Source organism: Oryzias latipes, chromosome 9 (genome assembly GCF_002234675.1).
Source record: "Oryzias latipes chromosome 9, ASM223467v1".
NCBI lineage: Eukaryota > Metazoa > Chordata > Actinopteri > Beloniformes > Adrianichthyidae > Oryzias > Oryzias latipes.
In genome coordinates, this window is record NC_019867.2 from 28,629,811 (window position 1) to 28,651,756 (window position 21,946).

Consider the following 21,946-nt stretch of genomic DNA (forward strand, 5'->3'; position numbering starts at 1 on the left):
TTCTTCAACTAAATGAATCTAAAACCGAAGTCCTCGTCTGCGTTCCGGACAAATGCCTGCCTCAGATAGTCGAGAGCCTTGGTCCACTCGCATCTTTTATTAAACCCTCTGTGAGGAACCTCAGTGTTATTTTAGATCCTGTATTATCTCTCGACTGTCATATTAACTCACTTGTTCCCTCCTGTTTCTATCATTTGAAGAATATTGCTAAACTAAGTCCTATTCTGTCACGCTCAGAAATGGAAATGCTCATCCATGCTTTTATTTCAACACGCCTCAACTATTGCAACTCCATTTTCACATGTTTAAATGAAAAATCTCTGGAACGGCTTCAAGTTGTGCAAAACGCTGCTGCTAGGCTCTTAACAAAATCCTCTAAGTATTCACATGTCACCCCCTTGCTGAATCAGCTTCATTGGCTCCCCATCCGTTACCGAGTGCATTTTACTCAACTCTCAACTCATCTTTATTTATATAGCACTTTCAAAAAGCAGCAGCCGACACAAATTTTAAAATCCTGGAACTAACATACAGAGCTTTGAAGAGCCAAGCACTGGTTTACATAACAAACCTCCTACAGCCTTTCACTCCCAACAGGTCCCTGAGATCTTGTGACCAGGGTCTGCTGGTTATTCCAAGAACTCGGTTGAAAACAAAAGGTGACAGAGCCTTCCCAGCAGTCGCTCCATCTCTCTGGAATTCCCTACCCCGTAGCCTCAAATTTGTGGACTCAGTACTTTCTTTTAAAAAGCAGCTTAAAACGTATCTTTTTAAAATGGCGTTCTCTTAACCTTGTCTTATTTTTATATGTGTATTATATCGTGTGTTTCTTGCCTTTAGGTTTACTGTAAAGCACTTTGTGATTCTATATATTGAAAGGTGCTATATAAATAAAGCTTATTATATTATTATTATTCTGCATCCCTATGTCCAGCAGCAGAGCAGCAGTTGTGTGTCAGTGTTTGAGCTGATAGTGTCGCCACAGCAGTATTATCATGACAACAGCGCATAAATTAGTTAGTCTGATCTGCCATTAATTTATGAAATCATCAGTAATTCGTCTCAGAGTTGTTGGCAGGACTCTTGGTGTGGAAGTTAGCCTCCACAGAGGATTGACACAGATGATTGATTTGTTGTTAGGCCAAGTTATTGCCACAACCAGGGAAATGGTCGGGAACTTGATGTCAAAATTGGAGAAGATAATTACATAAATTTTCCAAAAAAGAAACACAACTCTGTTGACCGGAGAAGCAGTAGCAGACTGTGTGGTCAGCACATAGTGGCAGTCACCTCTAATATTTTATTAAACAGTAGTATAAATACCACACACTCGTACCATTGTAAGACCTTGACCACACTAATTCACGATGAAGTGTTGCCTCTTTCCTCCCCTGACTGCACGTCACTGGTCTAACTCAGTGTTTTTCAACCAGTGTGCCGCGGCACACCAGTGTGCCGTGGGAGATGGTCAAGTGTGCCGTGGGAAATTGCCCTCATTAACTGATTTAACAACATTTTCCATCTCCAGGATTTCAGTTCTTTGTTCATCCCTACAGGCCCTGATAAAACACTAAGAAATTAGGAATATGAAAGATCGTAAAATACTTTTTTCTTTTCGTTTATTTGATTCTATTAAATACATTTTGATAAGAATGACGGTACCGCGATTTAGCTGCAGCTTCAGCTGTGTTAGGAAAAGTTCCGCCCCTTTAACTGTCTCCACCAATCATTCTTGGGATCTTAATCACATGTCATCAGTCTGACCAATCAGAAGTGGTTAAAGTTTTCGCTTCCTTGTTCTGAATTCTGCTGAAAAAGTCGCTCAGTTCTAAGAAAAATACCAGCTAAAGCTCGTCTTTAGCGGTGTAGCTTTCCAGAGAATCCGGTGTCGGACCGTAATAACTGAACAAAGGCTAAATTATTTATGTACAAAACAATGAAGCTCAGAGACGCTACTCTTTCTGGGTTTGGCGGATTATTGAACTACATCTCCCATGATGCATTGGGTTAAAGTGACAGTGTGAGCGTCTGGGCGCACGACTCTCTCCTCTTAACGTCGTGAAACCACAACGACCACAAATCAAACAGTTTTTAAATCTTTTAACTTAATTTTTATCACATCTTAAAAAAACAGCTGCAGCTTCCAGCTTTTTCTGCCACAATTATCACAAAAATGCATGTGAGATCATGGAGGGACTGTTGATCAATACAGACCGAGTTTCTCCTTTTTTTTTTTTTTGAATGCCGGTGTGCCGCGGGATTTTTGTCTAAGTTGAAGTGTGCCGTCGCTCAAAAAAGGTTGAAAAACACTGGTCTAACTAGACTTCAAAGCCTGCCATGTGGATCACAGAAAGCTGTTGAGGCAAGAGAGCTCTCTCTTGCTTCTCAGCCCATGATTGTGTGCAGCGCCATCTTGTGTGTGCTGGTGTGTGTGTGTGTGTGTGTGGGTGGGTGTGTGTGTCTGTGTGTGTGAACGCCTTATACTGCATTGACCAACTTCGACATATCTGTGCTGACATCGACACTCTGTTTGGATCCTTTCAGTAAGAACTAGTGACATCTGCTGGTTGTCTGTTGTAAATACATCCAAGCGGTCAACTCAAGATCTCATGGGATTTTAAAGCTCAGTGGACATTTCTCTGTGTATGACATGTTTGAGCAATGGTGTGTAATTGTGCTTTTACCTGGATAATGGTTTGACAAATATTTAATGTGGCAAATATGTTGGATAGTAATGTTGGCAATATATGTGAATTTTCATCAAACAGAACCTAAATCTATGGGGGGCCGCGGTGCAACGGTGGGGCGGTCGTCTTCTGGTCAAAAGATTGCAGGTATGTCAAGACACTGAACCCCACCTTACCTCTGGTGGAAGGTTGTCACCAGTGTTTGGCAGCGGAGCCGCCATCAGTGCTTGAATGGACTTTGGGCATTTGAGGAAGGTAGAAAAACGCCATACAAGTATTTACCATTTACCTTATACAGGAGCATTTTGTCTATATACAATTGGCAACAATGAACATCTCCACCTCTCAATAAATCCACACTGGCAACAATGATTGGTCCCTTATAAAGCCTGGGTAAAACCATTCTGTTTAAATTGTGTACCAAACAGACTGTCAAGGCGCTCGACACGTGATTTGCTGACTACTTGACTCACCACGAGCGACACTTCCGGTTAAAACAAAATGATACAGTGTCGAGGAGGCGATGTCCAGCTGGACATCTCTACCTGTACACCTCTCATCACTTATCTTTTGTTATGCACACTAGCTAAGTTGGTTGGTGCTACCTATTGTATGGTTTGGATCCCTTTTTGGAGACAAGTCAGCAAGGCTTTTGTTTTCATGTTTTGTTGTAGGATAGAGATAGTGAGGCTGTTTTGTTCTGTTTATTTCATTCCTTTGGCCCAACCTTAGTGATGCACTCCTGCCTGACCTCCAGCATCTGTTGCCTATTAGGTCATTGCTACTCTCTTCCCTCCTCATCAGCCTCATTACCCTCACCTGTTCTGAACTGCACATATTCCTCTGCTTTACTCTGCTGCCCTGTCAGTTTGTTATGACTGGTTGACTCTTTGCTGCTGACCCTGGTTCTGTATTCGGAGCTGCCTGTGGAGTTATCAAGTTTTCTGATATTCATTTACAGATTTGGATTACCCTGTGTTTGTTTGCTGGATTCACCACCACCACCAACCTAATCACCTCTGTTCATTATATTGCCCTGTGCTGAACATTCACCCTTTTGAAATCCTTGAACAGCTGCTGTCTTTATGTCAAATGCTGCCACCAACTAAACGACAGACAGACGTTCCGTTATAATGGTATTATAATGTTAATTGGTGTATACTTATGTAGACGCATGTTCACTTCACACACTGATGGTGGCGATGCTAGACCACCAGGAGCATCATCAAATTTAATATTCTTTATTGTTCCAAAGGTAGCGTCAAATTACCGTACATTCATACACAAGTAATTATAATCATAGATGAAGCATATATAAAAGTTAGATATGCAGTGCCAGAGTTGCACACATATCAGGTTAAACCATAAAAGAGACTTAAAAGAGACATTTTGGTATAGTTCATCAAGAGAATGACAAATGCATTATCAAAGATCCAATAAAAGTCAGGACCAGCGGAGAACAACATGACTGCTGCTCCTCTCAGCTCCACCAGGAGGAGGTTCAGACTCACCAGCCATACCCGTCCCAACTGTAAAGAGAAAGCAGAAACAGAGATGAAGGAGTGTCTCCTGATCCTCAGCAGTACAGCAGCATAAAGAGCAGCAGGAGCTTCAGTCCTGTTCAGAGCAGCAGGTTCCTGTCATCTTCCCCTGTTGGAGCTTCTGCCTGTTATCATTCCCCTCAGAGCTTCACTGAGAAGCTGCAGCTTCATAGGAAACTCTGCATCTTTGCTCTCAGACTAACTTTAGGACAAAACATCTGGAAGCAGCTGGACTGTCTCCCACCCTACATACTGACCTCAGATTCTGCAGTTTGAAGTTTGGACTCTTCATCAAATCATGGAGCTGCTGAACATCTGATATCTGCAGGTTGTTAAATCTCAGATCCAGTTCTGTCAGGTGGGAGGGGTTGGACTTCAGAGCTGAGACCAGAGGATCCCAGCTGAGCTTTGACAAACTCCAGAACTCTAACCTGAATCCAGAACAAAGTTTAAAGACAAAGTTCATGTTTTTCATTATCCAGTACGTCTACACAGAACCAGATTGAAGCATCAAACTAAAGTAGACTGATGTCTGAGGCCCCCGGGCTCCCAATGGCCCCAAATCACAAAATCACCTGTAGCCAGTCTGTGATTACAGTGAGCTGGATACCTGCATGCCCACACATTGTTACGTTAACAGAGAGTTTACAGTTTCATTGATTTAACTGCAGCTAGCAGTTACTTAGCCAATAAGCTAACATCAGCTTTCCTTCACATTTTACCGGTCTTTGTGGAACTTCAAGAAGTTGGTTGTTGTTGAGTCTCTGTCAGTAATCCTTTTATTTGCATCTTCTACAATCTGCAAACTGTTTTTTGTTGACAACCTCACAACTTTTTTACTGGAGAGTAATAACACTAGCAAACAGGAACTGGCGCTTTAATTGACAGATTGTCTGCACTGGAATTTGATTAGGTGGATCGTTGGATCAATCCAACGTGGATCTAGTTTAATTGGATTTTCTGCCAGTAGATGCACACACACAGATGGACAGAGAGATTCGGGCACGGATTATGCCAACATATCTTTTAATCTTTGGATTTTGGGGAAAATAACAATTCTTTTTGAGCCAAAGGGCTAAAGTTTGAGTCATGTCACAAGTTACTGGCGTTAAAGTCGAGCCTAATGTTGTGAAATTCATAACTCAAGTCCAACTCATGCGACTTGAGAGCACACCTTTGCTTCTGACCACTAGTCCACAGTAAGAAATGACTTCCACTGACTCCAACATGAAGCTTCATCAGCCTTATTGACTCTGATCTAGTGGACGTCTGCCAAAGCTTCAAACTGACAACAAACTTCCTCTATGAGGCTCTCAGAATGTCTCCATCACAACTCAGCAGAGCTGAGGGTCCAGCTGGACCAGAGACTTTCATGGACTGCTGTCCTTGTCCCAGTATGAAGCAGGGAGGAGAATCCATGTCCTGACTGAAGCGTGTGAGACTACTCTTTGACAGCTATAGATCTGCCTGCAGGTTTACTCAATTATTTCAAATCTCTTCACTAAAACTCTCCTTATCTCTCTTGTTTTGACTGGTTTTCTGTGTGTGTGCACATACGTGCATACTCACGTTCTGCGCTGTCTGATTTGAACGTTGACCTCGGCCAGTTTTCAGTGAAGAACTACAAATGTAGAAATGAACCAAACAGCAGCTTTAATGTTCTGACCTCAGAGTCTGCAGTCTGCAGTTTGGACTCTCCAGTCCAGAGCACAGAACCAGCATGGACGAACGCTGCATCTCATTTTGACTCAGGGCCAGTTCGGTCAGGTGGGACGGGTTAGACTTGAGAGCTGAGGCCACAATTTCATAGTCAGTTTCTGAGAGTTTACATCGTCCTTGAAATCTGTGAAGAGACACAAAGACAGAAACAGGCCATCTGTGATTAATTCAGGCTGTGATGAAGTTTCAGTTGGACATGTGTCTCATCATTAGAGCTTCATCTTCATTATGAAGCTGTCTTCTTCATAAGTCTCTCTAAGGCCTTCATCTTGGTGTTGCTTTCATCTGCAGCTGGAGGAGAGGAGGTGGAATTCCTGGTTTAAAGCAAAGCTGCTGGAGATTCAGCCTTTCAGAGTGGAGGAAAAAAACCTCTTTCAGGTTCCTCTCTGTTTTTTCTGCCTCAATGAAAATGAATCCTAAAATTGCATTTGTGAGTTTTTCTTTACTCAAACTGCTGTGAATCAGGAGCAGATGGAAAAAGTGCCACGTCTGGATTTTTTTCACTTGATTCCATAACTTAGTTATGGATGAACAATAAAGTGCAGGTTTGCAACTTAGCTGTGATGCTATGCTACATTCTGCAGCCCAAAACTGTCATTTTGGTCTGATCAATAAGGACTTTCACCATAAAAACAACAAAACTGCGTTTTCAGAATTCAAAACCCTGTATTGATCCAGAATCTTTGATGGTGAACCTGTGCTCACACTCAGGGATTTTTCTAGAAGCATCAAAGAAATAATAATCCACAAAAATAGAAGAAAGATGTCTAAAACGTGTCTCTTTTCAGTCGAACAGAATAAAAAAACTATATTTAAAAGAAGATTTCAGACAGATTGCTCAGATTTTCTGTCTGTACTTCTTTGTGTTGGACTTTAACAGAGACTGTATGAATGCAGATGATGATTTATTGAACGAAAAGAACCAAATGATCAGAAGAATCAGTTTTTTCCTCTGTTTCTTTTTTATTTGTCAAACAGTTTTATTCCCATATTATACATCTATAAAGAAGATTATGCACACTCAACTTATTTAATTATATGTTTATATCCTGCACTTTACCGCTTGATTGCACTCTGGATGGAAACAAACTGCCATTTGTTACCTTGTACTTTTATATGTGTAATGACAATAAAGTTCAATCTAATCTAAAGTAGTCTATAGCTGCAGCCTTGAGTGGAACCATCAGTGCGAAGGTTTAGGGGCAGTTAGCTTTTTTTTTTACAGAATCGGGAAAGTCTGTAGAGTTTGACTTTATTCCAGAAAACAAATCTAAATTCTGTTCGATTGAAATGTGTGACCAGAAATGCTAGAACAAGACTATTGAAGATCTGATTTATCATCACAGTCACCTCTGGACTCACCTGAACTTTCTGCAGTTCCTCACAGCTGGGATCAGTCTCTTTTTACCCTCATGTGATCTCTTGTACTGGTTCAGGTCCAGCTCATCCAGAACCTCCTCTGACATCTGCAGAGTGTAGGCCAGCCCGGAACAGTGGATCTCTGAGAGCTCCGTCTCTGATTTGTTTTCTGACTTCAGGAACTCTTGGATCTCCTGATGAACTGAGAGGTCCTTCATCTCCATCAGACAGTGGTAGATGTTGATGCTTCTGTCAGGAGAGACTTCTTCACTAATGTTGATCTTCTTCAGGTTGTTGATGGCTCTCTGGATGGTTCCTGGATTCTTCTCTGTCTGACCCAGCAGGCCTCCTAAGAGTCTCTGGTTGGACTCCACAGAGAGTCCATGAAGGAAGCGAACCAGCAGGTCCAGGTGTCCAGTTTGACTCTGCAGGGATTTCTCCATGACTCTACTCAGAAACTCATCCAGGGATGGGTTCTCCATGTTTTTTTCCAGGAAGTCCTCAATGACCTCTACCTTCTTGTTGGTGTAACAGTGGAACATGTAGACTGCAGCCAGAAACTCCTGAACGCTCAGATGAACAAAGCTGTAGACAGGTTTCTGGAAGATCTCACACTCTCTTCTGAAGATCTCAGTACAAACTCCAGAGTACACTGAGGCCTCTGTGACATCCAGACCACACTGCTGCAGGTCTTCTTGGTAGAACATGATGTTTCCTTTCTCCAGATGTTCAAATGCCAGCCTCCCCAGCTTCAGAAGGACTTCCCTGTCAGTCTCTGTCAGCTCTGGTGGACTTGTCTTATGTTCCTGCTGGTACTTGTTCTTCTTCCTCTTTGTCTGGACCATCAGGAAGTGGGAGTACATGTCAGTCAGGGTGGTGGGCAGCTCTTCTCTCTGCTCTGTGGTCAGCAGGTTCTCCAGAGCCACAGCAGTGATCCAGCAGAAGACTGGAACCTCACACATGATGTAGAGGGACATGGAGCCCTTGATGTGGGAGATGATTCTGCTGGACAGCTCTTCATCTGGGAATCTTCTCCTGAAGTATTCCTCTTTCTGAGCATCATTGAAGCCTCGTACTTCTGTCAGCCTGTCCACACATGAAGGAGGAATCTGATTGGCTGCTGCAGGTCTGGAAGTGATCCAGACCAGAGCTGAGGGAAGCAGATGTCCCTGGATGAGGTTGGTGAGCAGCACGTTGACTGAGGACTTGTGTGTGACATCAGACACCACCGGACTGTTGTTGAAGTCCAGAGAAAGTCTGCTTTCATCCAGACCATCAAAGATGAACAGAAGTTTCCTGTCAGACAGCTGTTCTGCTGGGATCTTCTGGAGAGTTGGATGGAAAAGCTGGATCAGAGTGAGAAGACTGTGCTGCTCATCTCTGATCAAGTTCAGCTCACTGAAGGAAAGAGGAACCACAGCACTGATGTCTTGGTTCTCCAAGCCCTCGGCCCAGTCCAGAGTGAACTTCTGCACTGAGAAGCTTTTTCCAGCTCCAGCAACTCCGCTGGTCAGAACCACTCTGATGGATCTGTGTTGGTCAGGGAAGACTTTGAAGATGTCTGGGTTCTTGGTTGCAGTGTCATGGAGCTTGTTGGTCTTGGTGATTGTCTCCAGCTGCATCACCTCATGTTGGGTGTGACCCTCTGGTCTCAGTGTCTCTGTGATGTGAAGCTCAGTGTAGACCCTGTTGAGGGGCACTTCTCTTCCTGCTTCTTCAGTTCCTTCAGCCACATGTTCACTTCTGCTCCTCTGACTGATCTGATGTTCTCCAAACATCTCCTGCAGACCAACATCTGCAAGAAGAGCAGAGAAATACATCTTCTTCATGAGTGTTCAACACAACACCAGTTTTAGAAGAATCCATCAGCAATGATCAGGCTCTGACTCACCAGCTCTGGGTCTTTCTGCAGACTGGGGTCTGCTCCTCTTCTTCTCTCTGTGGACACTAAGGAGAAACATCCGTAAAAACCATGAAAGAAGTTAGTGGGACGTTCCAGACTGTCTCTGTTCATAGCAGATCATCTCTGACAAACACTTACTGTTCCACTCCTGAACTCATGTCTTTGAATTGAGGATTACGACCCTTTGACTGGTCACTCATGAAGGACCCACAGCTGGGTTCATATCCAGGTCTAGGTAGGTTCCTGTGAAGAATGAAGGTTGCTGATGTGAGTGAATAGTTCTATTCAACAAACTTAACATTTGATTGATTCAATTTTCTATTACAACCACTTTGTGACTAAATATCTTAGGTTTGATGTGGCTACGTATGATTTTGGTCTTCTTTAGTTTTCATGATTGGATTTCTTGAAACACTTCAATTCAAATCAGTGAGGTTTACAGCAACTGATAGTTTGGAGTTTAAAATCACTAAGTGACCATTTGGGTTGAAAGAGCCTCCAATTCATCAACTATTCTGTTAATTCTGAAACAGCTTTCTGACAAACACATACCATAACACTCCTGAACTGATGTCTTTGAATTGAGGATTACGACCTTTTGACCTGTAACTCCTGAAGGACCCACAGCTGGATTCATATCCAGGTCTATGTTGGTTCCTGTGAATGATGAAGGTTGCTGATGTGAGTGTTTAGTTCAGACATGGAGAAGAGTCCTGGACAGTTGGAGATGTTCATCTCACCTCTGAGCTTTGGTCTGGCTCTCATCTTCCTCCCACAGAGTGCTTTCAGAGGGAGGGGCTCCCTCCTGTGTGTCCTTACTCTTATCCATACATCTGGATTGACTGGATCGACATCAGCTCAAACACACGTTCTATCTTCACCTGAAGAAAAAACACACATCATCAGCTGTGATCCTCATTCACAAACAGATCAGCTGCTCCTCCACCGATTGGCTGTTCTCTCGTGTTTCCTCTCGGGTTCAGATGAACGCAGCCAGACAGCAGTGTGAGGAAGAGGAAGATGCAGTTCTGCTCTCTCTCCACCAGATGAAGACATTGAGCTGCAGCAGCAAACACACAATGACTGAGCAACAGTTCTACACTTAGACAAAGAAAGAAAAATCTTACTGTTTCTACAATTCAGGATCAATGAAGCAGATTAAAAGAAAACAGACAGACATAAAATAATGAGCTAAAAAAAGAAAGACAGGAATTCTTCCTCTGAATGAGAAGTAGAATTGAGCAGTTATGGACTCTAAGTTGTTAAGGAGAGCTCTGGATCACTGATGAAGCTGCAGAGAGCAGCCAAGAGAAGAACCTCCTAACAGAAAGAACCTGAGATGCAGAAGTCTGTTGAACTAAAGACAGAGAACAGGTTCAAACCTGACACCTGCTGAAACCTGTTGTTACAAACCCAGAAGGGTTTGTCATTAGACACTTGAAGGTGATTTGAACAGTTTTGAACATGTTAAGCAGTTGGAGCGCGCTCAGTAAGACTGTTCTAGATCTGAGGGTTTGAAGGAAGCTGGTCAGCACAGATGTGTGGGAAGCTCATGAAGATTCATTCGTCTTCACCTCATTGTTGACAGAGAGCAATTAAAAGAGTTTGCTAGGTTTTCTGTGAGTTTGTTCACAGACAGACAGAGGAAAAAAGCCTGAAGAGGTGGATGTTTTCTGAATGTGGCAGGCAGAGGGTCACTTAATTTATATCACTTGTGCGCAGGGGCGCAAAAAGTGGGTATGCAGTAAATGCATTGCGTAGGGGCAAAGTTTGAAAAATTATTTATAATCCCTACTTTTAATGTCACGTTAAAAACAGAAGCACATCATCCCGCCACAGCCGCTCCCCTCGGGTCTTGCACAGAGAGCGCGTCTCCGCGAGAAAGTGCCAGAGCGCCTAAGCGCGCGGGGAGCGTGCTGTGGATTGTTTTTATTTGAATCGTGCAATCATCTGGTGCGTGCCAAAGATGGGAAAGCAAAAGAAAAAACAATTGGGGCTGAAAACAGAAAATGCTAGAGGGACAAAGGTGTGAATGAAGAAAAGTTTATCTAAATGGTTGAGAGACAGCAGCTACGTTACAGCAATGATAAAAACAGGCTCATAAACATTCAGGCCAAAGCAACTAACATGGGCAGGATTTACAGTATCAATAACCATGAAGAGGAAAAAAGGAGCTTGTTTGTGCTGATTTAGTTTCAGGCAGACATCAATCATTTCCTTAACTAGATGTACCAAACACTGAAAACATGTTCATCCTATGACTGTAACAGTAAAGTAATGATAAAAGCTGCTCCTGTGTACAGAAGTAGAGAGAAGTATCTGTGATGTGGGTTATTTGGTGTTTTTGTTCCTTTTTATATTGTTAAAAGTTTGGGTAATTATCTTTTTTGAGTGACTATTTAGTTTACAGCCTTTTGCTTTTAATATCACTTTGGCAGAATTACACTTTGGATTTTAGTTAAACATTTGGAGATTCTATCCGACCACTAACTGATATCCAACAAAAATATAATTTAAAGTTAAAAATATTTCTATTTTTAGATATAGCTTAGTCACTGTATTATTTTAAAATCTTTCTGACACAAAGTTAATATCACACAGCTGTGAGGATGCAGAGAAAGATGAGAAGATAGAAAAAGAATCAGGAAAGATGGAGGAAAAAACCAGGTTGGTCTTATGGCGGACGATCAGGGCAAAGCCAGTTAATTCCAAGTCAGTCATTTTTAAATAGTATTCTCAATTGGATAAAGTCCATTAGCATGATGCTTAATGTATTTCAAACAGTAAATAATTACTGCTTGGCCATAGGATTTAGTGGAGAAGAACAAAGACAAGAGGTGAAGAGACAGACATGACGTTGGTGATCAGATATCAAAGAGAGCAGAGATGACTTCATATAGGAATAATTAAACTGTTGACGTCCCACCGTTTTAGTTTGTACAGATCAAGTATTTTTAAACTGCATTTTGTTTTGCATATGTTCCTGATTCACAATGATTAAAATAAAAAAAATACTCAGAAATGCTATTTTAATCCTAATTGTTTATATATGTTCTGTACTGTGAGAAAAATACCACAAGATGTAAAAAAAACACCATTACATTGGAATGGTGTTTTTAGAGCTCATCAGCCTTCAGCCATTTCATCCTTCCAGGCATAACATGAATTCCTTTATCTATTACTGACATTGAAACCAACACGCAAAAGAGCTGGAGGGAAGGGCCTGGTTGTTTCTCTGGAACAGCTCAACAGTTCCTGTAATCTGAGATCATTAATTCAGACACAGTGAAACAGAAAGCTTCTGCTGAGAAGCTGAGAAGCTTTTTCTTTCCAGGTCAGTTAGAATATCTGGTTCTCTTCCGTGTAATAAGTTCAGCTCTGAGATGAGCCGAAAGGAAACCCAGCCGTGATCATTAAATATTCCTAATCATTCAAGAAACTCTTTTTTTTTTAAATAAATAAATAAAATGATCCTCACTTCCTCCCTTCACTCCTCAGGTCTCCTCAGCAGTGAGTGACCTTTAACTGCTTGTTTTCAGAAAAACTCTTTTGTTTTGAGCAGACGAACAAGTGTGAGCTCCACCTCTGCCGCTCTTCTTCATCACAAATGAGAACACACAGACACTTCATTATGAGTAGAGAAGACACCAGAAAACAAAGAGACTCACCGTGAAGAAGAAAATCGTTGGATCCACCGTATTTTTCTCTGTCTGCTCTTAACTTTCAACTTTGGGAACACCTCAGAACAGACAGCTCCAACTCACCGCTCCTCCCATGTGGGCGTGTCTGTTAGACTATAAATACAGAGAGGAAATTGCCTCTGCCTTGTGAAAGACTCTTTGTCTTCACAGGAAAGGTTTGACTCTGTATGTTCTTCCTTATTTACCAAGTTGGGACAGGTCAGGACTTTATAGGTGAAAAGCAGAAGATAGAAAAGTATCAGAACAATGTTAGTAAAATCACAGGTCTGGTAAACACTGAAGGAGATCTTCCTCAAACTGCAGCTGAACTAACGCTGTGTCACACGTCTGCTTTCTGGCTGATCCATGTTTGGTGTATAAATGAGTGTGTGCGTCAGCAAATGTTTTGTGTGTCTCTGAATGTTAAAGATAAACAACAACACTTAACAGGAACCAACATGACTGCAACCGTCACCACCAGAAAAATGCAGGGACTTCCCCTTTGCCGCTTCAACGTGAAGAACTGAGAAGTGAAACAGTAAGTTTAAAAACTCAACAGTTTTATAAAAGACACAAAAATGAAGAGCTGTTTACCATGGAAACAAAGTGAGTTAAAGTGATCTAAAACCAAAAACTAAGTTAAATTGATTTAGTTCACGTTGAAGAAAAAGTTCAGCTAAAATCAAAGTCTTTGGATGTTTTTCTCATGTTTTATAGATCATGTCAGAGTTTTATTATCAGGTGATTTTACATGAATGCACGTTGTTTCAAAAATAATGCCTTCATCAGTCTTTTCACAACACAAATGAACTTCAGGAATATCTCATACAAGGTCATGCTCTGTCAGGCTGATATGATCCCATGCATTTGTGTTTAGCAGGAACAGATTACCGAGTTCCTGAGTAACAGAGTGTTGTTGCAGATTCTTTAGAAAACACAGGCTTCCTGCAGCTCTGATGCAAGGATGAAGGAGTGCTGCCCCCGGCGGGCAGCCTGCTGAAGCTTCAGGAGGGAGTCAGTCCCAAAAGATGAGATCAACGATCTGCTCTCTGCAAAAGAAGCAGAAAGTCTCCTTTAAAGAAGAATCCAGAGTTCATGATCACAAACAACAACTGAAGCCTAAATCAGAACTGATCAGACGGCTTGGAGCCAAAGATGGACTTTTTCTGACTTAAAAGAGGAGAAATGTCCAAATAAAGCTTCACGTTAGAGGAACCTGCTGAACAATAGTACATGAACTATTGTTTAGAGGAAAAAGAAACTAGGAAAAACAAAAAAGGAAGTTTACTCCTGAGAAAAACACATTATTTTAGCTTTAAGGTCTGTGTGAGTTTGGACACATTTGTTACAACGCAGACAGGTACACCTGTCTTATGAGTAGGGGAAGCGCCACCAGCAGGCCATAACATTTGATAAGTAGACCACAAATTGACCACTTTTTTTATTAAAAATAAATGAAATTCTGTGTCCTGTTAAGTTAAATGAAATGATTACAGAGCTGCTTTAAACAAACAGACTAAAATAAAAGAATTGGAGCCTTGGCCAAACAAGGAAGCAGCTGACCCAGCCACATCAGCAGCTCTCTGCTAAGGCTGCTAACCAAATCTAACTCAAAGTAAAACAAATAAAGCCTGCAAATCAAGAACAACGCCCAGCCTCAAACTAAAATAACAAAACTCAACAGTATTAGACTACTGAGGACAAAACATGCAATGTTCCTGCTCAGCCTTCCTCTCTGCCTTCTGCTCGAGGCCTTTTTTGGGGGCGCGGCCGTGATGCAACGGTCGGGCGGTCGACCCATGATCGTAAGATTGCAGGTTCAATTCCCGCCTTGCATGCCCATGTGTCAATGTGTCCTTGGGCAAGACACTGAACCCCACCTTGCCTCTGGTGGTAGGCGGGCACCTGTGTTTGGCAGCAGAGCCGCCACCAGTGTGTGAATGTGTGTGTAACTGGGTGACTGTAAAGCGTTTTGGGCCTTGTAGGTAGAAAAGCGCTATATAAATATACACCATTACCATTTTTGGCTTCTGTATCCAGCAGCTGCCGGTCAACTTAACTGTTTTTCAATTCCTTTGTTTCTTTTCATTTCCATTGTTATGCGTGCACTATGGATGGCTTCTTTAAAGCGAACGGATGCATGTTACTTAAAAAGAAACAGATTCTACCCTCAATGTGTGGCAGTGGATGATAGTCCACTGTAAATGATACACAGTCAATAGTTTGCGCTCAGCAGAAGAGGAAGGGAAGATAGTTTGCTATAGTTGAAGTGCCAGTTTTAGCCCCACCCCGTCCAGTCAGAATGCCTCTTTTGAATTTGAGGAAGAGAAAGAAACTGCCTGAGGTATAAATAGTCCTCTGTGTTTTTAAAAGATTTAGTTTCACATTTGGTAGATATGAACAGTTTTTATCCACATCTCACCTTGACGAGGGCGTAGAGCAGGTTATGTTTTGAACCATGGTCATATTTTGCACGACATTATGTTAAATAAAGGACAAGAAGATCTGGTTTGTGCTGTTTTTCCCTTGAGAATTTGTTTGTGAGTGGAAATAAAAGTAAAGTAGCGAGTAGTGAATTACTTTAAAAAAAAGTAATAAATAAAACAATTTAATTACAACTAAGTACAAGTAACTAAAGTAAAGTAAGCTATTTTTTTTAAAGTAATCTACCCAACACTGGTTTTAGGTTAGGGGTGATTGCTGGCCGTACCATACGAGGCACTCTGACTCCCTGAAGTCCATCTGTGACAAATCTGGCACAATATGGTGAAGCAGAATCATCCATGACCAGAAAATTGAGGGTTTGCTGGTGGAATTGTGGGATGATGATGGTTCCATGATGTCTTTGAGGTAAGAACTTGCAGTGATGGACCATCTTCATTAACCAAATGGTTTCTCACTGACGGGTAATGCCTGATCAGACTGTTGCACCTCCTCCACCAAAACCGTCTCTGAGGACCATGATTAGATCAAGGTATCGCTCACCTGACCTTCTCCAGCAACACTGACCAACATCATTTCTGTGCAAAGTGACCCCACATGCTTATCAGTAAACAGCATGGTAGACCCTTGCTGCATTGTCCAGGTCACATGGTCTTGTGTACACTGTAAACATCTACTGCAGTGTTTTGGCGTCAATAGAGTCACCTTCAACTGTCGTCTGTCATTCAGGTCAAAGCAGTCGTGTTGGTTGTGATTGGTTTGTCTGGAAACCCTGGTACCCCTCACATCTGGTAAACAGGCCTGCAGCTGTGTTGGGTCCTTGGGTTCAGAGGTCCTTTGGTTCTGGTCATGGTTGTGGTCTGTCACTGGTGGAGCTCCTCTTCTGGGCTGTCACAAACTCTGACAATAGTTCTGTGTCTTGATGCAAGTCTGCTTTAGGTTCCCCTGCATCATCTGACTGTAACCCGTGCTGTGGCCAGGCGGCACTGCTTGTCTGTTAAGCAATGTTCATGGCTTGTTTGAATAATGAACTTGGAACTTTGCATTTACCCTCTGAGGATGCAAAGAGGGTAACATGAAATGACAGATCGTGCTTCAGGTAAATGAAGGGCAGATTAGTCCTGGTCTGCAGTTTGTTGGAATCAGTAAGTGAATGTGTTGCTCAGTCCTGCTGTTCAGCATCAACCATGAAGCTCATGAGCTTAAATAACATGTAGAAAAGCCTTTAAGTGAGCTGATTTTCTGGAAATGATCCTACTGTTGGCCATGAATCAAACAATCCTCTGCATTCAAAAGGGTCAAACTGGAGGACTGAGTTTGAAACCAAAAGGTTTCCACCTCAAACGTCATGTTTCTACTGAAACACAGAAACCATTTGTCTGAAATTCCCCCACAGATCAGCCAAAAGTTAAAAGGAAAATTCATTCTTTCAAAAGAAGTTGAATTATTTCAGTCAGTAGAACTGACAGGTCATCATCAAAGTGTCAGAAAACGTGCTCAGAACTGCTGATCTTTGTGTTTCAGGTATTAAAAAAATGCTTTTTACATTTGCAAGAATCCTCCAAACACATCCCTCCTGCCTCCTCCCAAACAACAGATTCTTTTCATACACTCAAAGAAAACAAAGGATAAATTTGAAATGATCAGGATAGAATCCGACATGTGGGGCTGTTTTTGTATGCCGGCAAGAACAATAAAGTTCAGAAAAAAATGTCTAAAAAACATAAAAACACTATAAAATGGGTGTCGTATACCACAGTAGGACTGCAAAAATACGAGTTAGTATTAAGTTGAAGGGTGTGGTGGTTCGTAGTCTGCTGTCTCCTGTTTGTAAAACTTGTTACGGCGCCAGTCCTCCCCTCTTCCGGGTTTGTGTGTCTTTGTGTGCGTTTGCCTTTTTGTATGCAGGACTGGTTGAGCAGGAGTGTCGACCCACTGAGCAAACCTGGCCAGTCCCAAAGAGGGTTATAAAAGCTGCAGGAAATCCTGGCGTGTTGTTCTGTCAGATGGCAAAATGACAGCTTAGAGATCCAACAACCCCTTCAACTTTTTTATGTTTAGTTGGGTTAATTATTTATTAAATGAAAATTATTTAAAATTTGATTAAAATTAAACTACTCAGGCAAGTTAAACAGATTAAAAAACACTATGATACAAGGAATAGACTCTTGTTGTGATCCTGTGGGCGTGCTCTTCTGCCTGAGCCACGCCTGCTCTTCGTCAGCCACTTTATATATTCTTCATTGGACCTCCAGTCGACGCCAGACAATAGTTCATCCCTGGTAACTATAATGGCAGCTTTATCAGAGCAGAAAGTTGCTCATATGTGCTCTAATCCTCCCGTTTTCCCTTTCAAGATCTTTCCCTGCTCCATACCAGCCACCTGCCAGTTTCCTCCTCTGCCATCCCGCCTGCAAAACTGCCAGCACGCCATCCTCACGCTCTCCATCAGTTTAAAATCAAATTTGTTACCCGGAAAGCAGTGTCCATATTTGGATTCCACCCACCTGCCATAACACCTCTATATGTCAGTGACTATAAGAAACTTCAACAAAATCCAAAAGCTGAGAAACAAGCAGATACACGTCTGAGCGGGAACAAGTCAGAACGAGCCCTTTGAGATTTCCTCAGGATTTAAACTGAAAGAATGTGGATAGTGACTTCCTGGTTCTTCTGTTATCAGACACGTTTTCGACAGTATGTGAAAAACATAACCGTGTCTGATAACAGAAGAACCATAAAGTCAGTCAATCATACAGATATTATAAACTTTATTGCACTAATGTGGATGATGCAGAACAAAGATTCAAGCACTGAAGATAAATCTGTGGGAGCAGAAAAACCCTTTCGTTTCACATATTTATCAATGTTGAAACTCATTTAAAAAAACAGAAAATTGCAAAAAACAGATATATTTGTGTTTCTGATGATCAAAGAATCAGCAGACTCATAGGAACCAAACTGTACATGTATTGTTTGCATGTCTGTGGGTTTGCATGCAGGTGCAGTCTGTAATGGAAAGGGCGTTGGTCTGAAGGGTAAATGGAAAATCTGATCTAATTTTCCTTGAATATGATGAAATAAAGTGTTGAAACGTCAAAAATGCTCCTTGTTTCTTTTTCTATCATCACTCGCATCTTGGTTTGGAAAATCTTCAAATTCTGGTTTCAGTCTGATGTTTAGGGCCAGATTCTAGTCAGTGTTAAAGGCGTCTGTCATTCCACAGGATCGACAAAAATCCATCTGGAATGTTATTATCTAGGGTGCATAAGAGTTTGTATGTTTTGGATGAGAGTTGTATTCATTGAAAATGTAATAGTTCTGGTAGTTTTATGTCATTGTCTTTGTATTTAAACGTTTTTGTAATTATAGATTGAAGTTGCTGGTATTCCGAGAAGTTTATTTATTCCATGTTTTTCTTGAAGTTCTTGGGGTTTCATGAATCTTCTGTCAATAATTGTTTTTTTTTTCCATTTATTTATTTGTTCCTTTCATGAAAATTATTGAATGTCCAATATGTTTTCATGTTTGTTGTACTTTATTGAACATTTTCCTGATTGGAAAGGAGCAGAATTGAAGAATACAGTTCTTGTAATTGTCTGCTCCCTTTTAAACATTGCATCATGTTTACATTTCTCACACCATCACCTGTGCTCAAATTTCCCCATATACAGTTCAAATAAACACAGTAAATACATTCCATTCATTTAGTGTATATATTCCAAAAAGTCAAGTTTGTTCAGTCTAATTTTTATAGCTTTATGCATCCGTTTACATTGAATAATGTTTTGACAACCTTTTGACTGATTCTCCTGGGAATTCCACGTTTTTACCCCTGCTATAGAAAAACACTTAACTCAGTAATTAAATGATCTAGTAGTGTTACGCCACCTGCTGGCAAAGCTGGGAAGTGTAACATTGTTTTGTTTAGAAGGATGTCCGGTTGTTCCAGATGGGGGTCATTTTGGTCAGTAAAAGTGAGGAATTTGACACTTTAAGAAATTCCCAGCAGACTGTTAAAGTGGTGTCTAAGTCCAACCATCATTTTTACTGTGGCTACTTTGCCCATGAGGGACAGAGGCCGGTTGACCCAGCGGGTTAGATCGTCCTGTATGCTTTTCAGTAAAGAGGTGTAGTTCAGCTGCACCAGTTCTGACAGTTTAGGGGAGAAATAAAAACCTAAATATTTGATATTGCCTGATATGACTGGAATCAAGAGTGTTTGCTCTATATTACTGTTCAGTGGTAATAAAACTGATTTATTCCAATTAATTGTTAGGCATAATCGACTGTTAGGCAGTGATTTGATTCTCATTTAACCTGGGTAGGTTTACATGATAAAGAAATGGGTTGATGCTTTGCTATGATGGATTATTGATCTGTGATGTGTATAAGTTTTTATATAAGTCTTTAAACGTGTAATTAAGTTTTGACCGAGTGACATTTCTTGTCTGGTCCATAATCAATGTAATTTTTCTTTATTATTTTAAGCTGATTAGCTAGAAATCTGCCAGATTTATTTGAGTTTTCAAATCTTTCAATTTGAAGTCTTTGAATTTGGAATGTGTTTATTGATGTCATTTAGCTGAAGCTTTTATTTATTTCAGATTTACTAGAATGTGTTCCTGTGCAGAAGCAGCCTCCAGATTAAAACTGTTCTCTTCTAGTTCTAATAAATCTGCTTTCTCTTTATGTTTTCAATGAGTTGAATAAGAAATTATTTTGATGATGATGATGTTCAGGTGTTTGACTAAACGCCTCAGTGAGCCGCAAAAACCTTCAGTCTGAAAAATAAAAAAAACACACAAAAAAACAAAACAAAAGAACAGATTAACTGAAGAAACGATGAAGAAGAGTTCAGAAAGTTAACTTCTGTTTTCTTCCTTTACCCGGAAACTGTGGAAGACCTTTCAAAATAAAGTGTCATCAGCTGTTTTGGGATCAGACGGTTGATTCTGGTTTCTTCAGAGCTGATTGAAGACTTTGAGGAGGATCTTTAAACGAATGTTCTTCTATGTAGATGGAGACAATCTTCCTCTCGCCATCACGGTTTCAGTCGTTGTTTACGAGCTCACTGAACGTCTGCTTTTACCGCCAGCCGCTCGATCCCCGGTAACGTTTAACGAGTTTAGCGCCGCTTCATCACCGAGGAGGAAGAGGAGGAGGGCAGGTTCTCCTCAGCTGACGGGATCCATGTGGACCGTTTCTGCTCAGAGAGCGCAGCGACCGGAACCGGGTCTGTTCCATTTCTTTGCTGGCGTCTCCCAGAGGGGCGGGGCGCCTTTCTGTGGACGAAACACCGAACTGAAAACCCCGAACGGCGGGACACCGAACCTCCCGAACCAGAAGAAAAAATGAATAAAACTGAAAAAAAAAAAAAAACACGGACCACTGTTGAGGTAAAAAATGTTTCTTTTTTTTTAAAACAGTTTTCATATCTCACACAGATGATGACGTGTTGCGTCATCTGTCATCACGCTGTTGCTTTACGAACATGACTTAATTTGACGTCATCTTCATCAGATGACAGAGTTTGATGTCATCGATTACGGACGATGACTTCATTTGACGTCATCACAAACGCTGGTTTATAGACCCAAAGTCTCCAATGATTTCCATTCCCTGGTACAAGCAGACGAGTAATCTTTAGGTGTTTGGAAAGACCAAAAATCTTCGAAATATTTCAAAGATACAGCATTTTGACAGAAAAGGCACAATGTCCAGCAAACAGGAAAACCAGCAGAAATCAAAGAAAACCAATTTCGTGATGAAATGGATAAGAAATCTGAGGACATGTTTTCAAAAGCGGAGGGGGAAAGTGGAAGACTGTAATCAAGTTGCTGTCCTCTCTGCAAACATAGAGACTCTCCAAGCAGAGGCCACAGCTCTACAGGCCAAACTTCGGCCAAAAGATGAGCTGACACTTGAGAGGAAACTGATCGACTTGAGGAAGAAAGTCCTGAAGAGGAAAAAAGCTGGTCAGGAAGCTGAACTGAAAAAACTTAGGGAAAAAGTTTCCCGCTTGGAAGATCATGAGCGGCACTATAGAGCTACCTTTTCTCAGTGTCAGAGGCTGGAGCAGGAAACCACTATTCTCCAGAGAAAAATCGGACCTCTGCGAGTGCAGGTTCTGCAAATCCAGGAACTCCATGAAATATATCCTGCAATGGTGGAGAGAATAAATAAGCTGGAAGATCTGAAAAAGCAATTACAAACAGAGCTTTCAACTTTAAGAGAGAAGAAGACGATTGCAGACGAGCAGCTTGTTCTAAAGAAAAGACAAAACCGTCAGCTGGATCTGCTCAAAGAGGAAACAAAGACACTGCAGAAGGAAAAGGAGCATTTGTCAAAGCATCTGCATCTCACAAAGTCCACGCAGAGACCCAGAGAAAGAGCAAAAACAATCTAGGATCTGTCAGCACAGGTTCAGAAACTGCTTGAGCGGAGCAGAGGAACGGCTTGATTCTCTGCAAGCAGAAAACGTCGCAGCACAGGAAGAAACCTTCCTCCTGCAGAAGAACACGGCGGCTTTAAGAGGTCAAGTTCTGAATCTGCAGCAGCTAACCGCAGCTGGAAGATGCATGTTTGACTGAGTGTACAGGTGGGTTTTAGGGG

At 41.5% G+C, this 21,946-nt stretch overlaps 1 protein-coding gene across 3 annotated transcripts; it reads right to left on the reverse strand.

The window, feature by feature from the left end:
• Window positions 1–3,912: 3,912 nt before the first annotated feature.
• LOC101161065 (protein NLRC3) lies at window positions 3,913–12,999 on the reverse strand. Of its 3 annotated transcripts, XM_023958787.1 has the most exons (9): window positions 12,878–12,999; window positions 9,950–10,090; window positions 9,762–9,866; window positions 9,348–9,452; window positions 9,198–9,253; window positions 7,310–9,101; window positions 5,895–6,071; window positions 4,486–4,659; window positions 3,913–4,216 (listed from the first exon to the last, which is right to left on the reverse strand). In XM_023958787.1, exons 2-9 carry the CDS (start codon window positions 10,036–10,038, stop codon window positions 4,195–4,197), a joined length of 2,520 nt encoding a protein of 839 aa, XP_023814555.1. In that variant the 5' UTR covers window positions 10,039–10,090; window positions 12,878–12,999; the 3' UTR covers window positions 3,913–4,194. The 3 variants fall into 3 exon arrangements, with proteins under 3 accessions (XP_023814555.1, XP_023814557.1, XP_023814556.1); XM_023958789.1 differs by lacking the exon at window positions 4,486–4,659; XM_023958788.1 differs by lacking the exon at window positions 12,878–12,999 and having other exon boundaries at window positions 9,950–10,269.
• Window positions 13,000–21,946: the final 8,947 nt, after the last annotated feature.

Bases quoted from the DNA above. Each gene is read 5' to 3' on its own strand.
- LOC101161065 (XM_023958787.1), bottom strand. From the start codon at position 10,038: ATGGATAAGAGTAAGGACACACAGGAGGGAGCCCCTCCCTCTGAAAGC. The intron at 9,867-9,949 runs GTGAGATGAACA...CATCATTCACAG, and splicing joins AGCCAGACCAAAGCTCAGAG to GAACCAACATAGACCTGGAT. The intron at 9,254-9,347 runs GTAAGTGTTTGT...GTTTCTCCTTAG, and splicing joins ATGAGTTCAGGAGTGGAACA to TGTCCACAGAGAGAAGAAGA.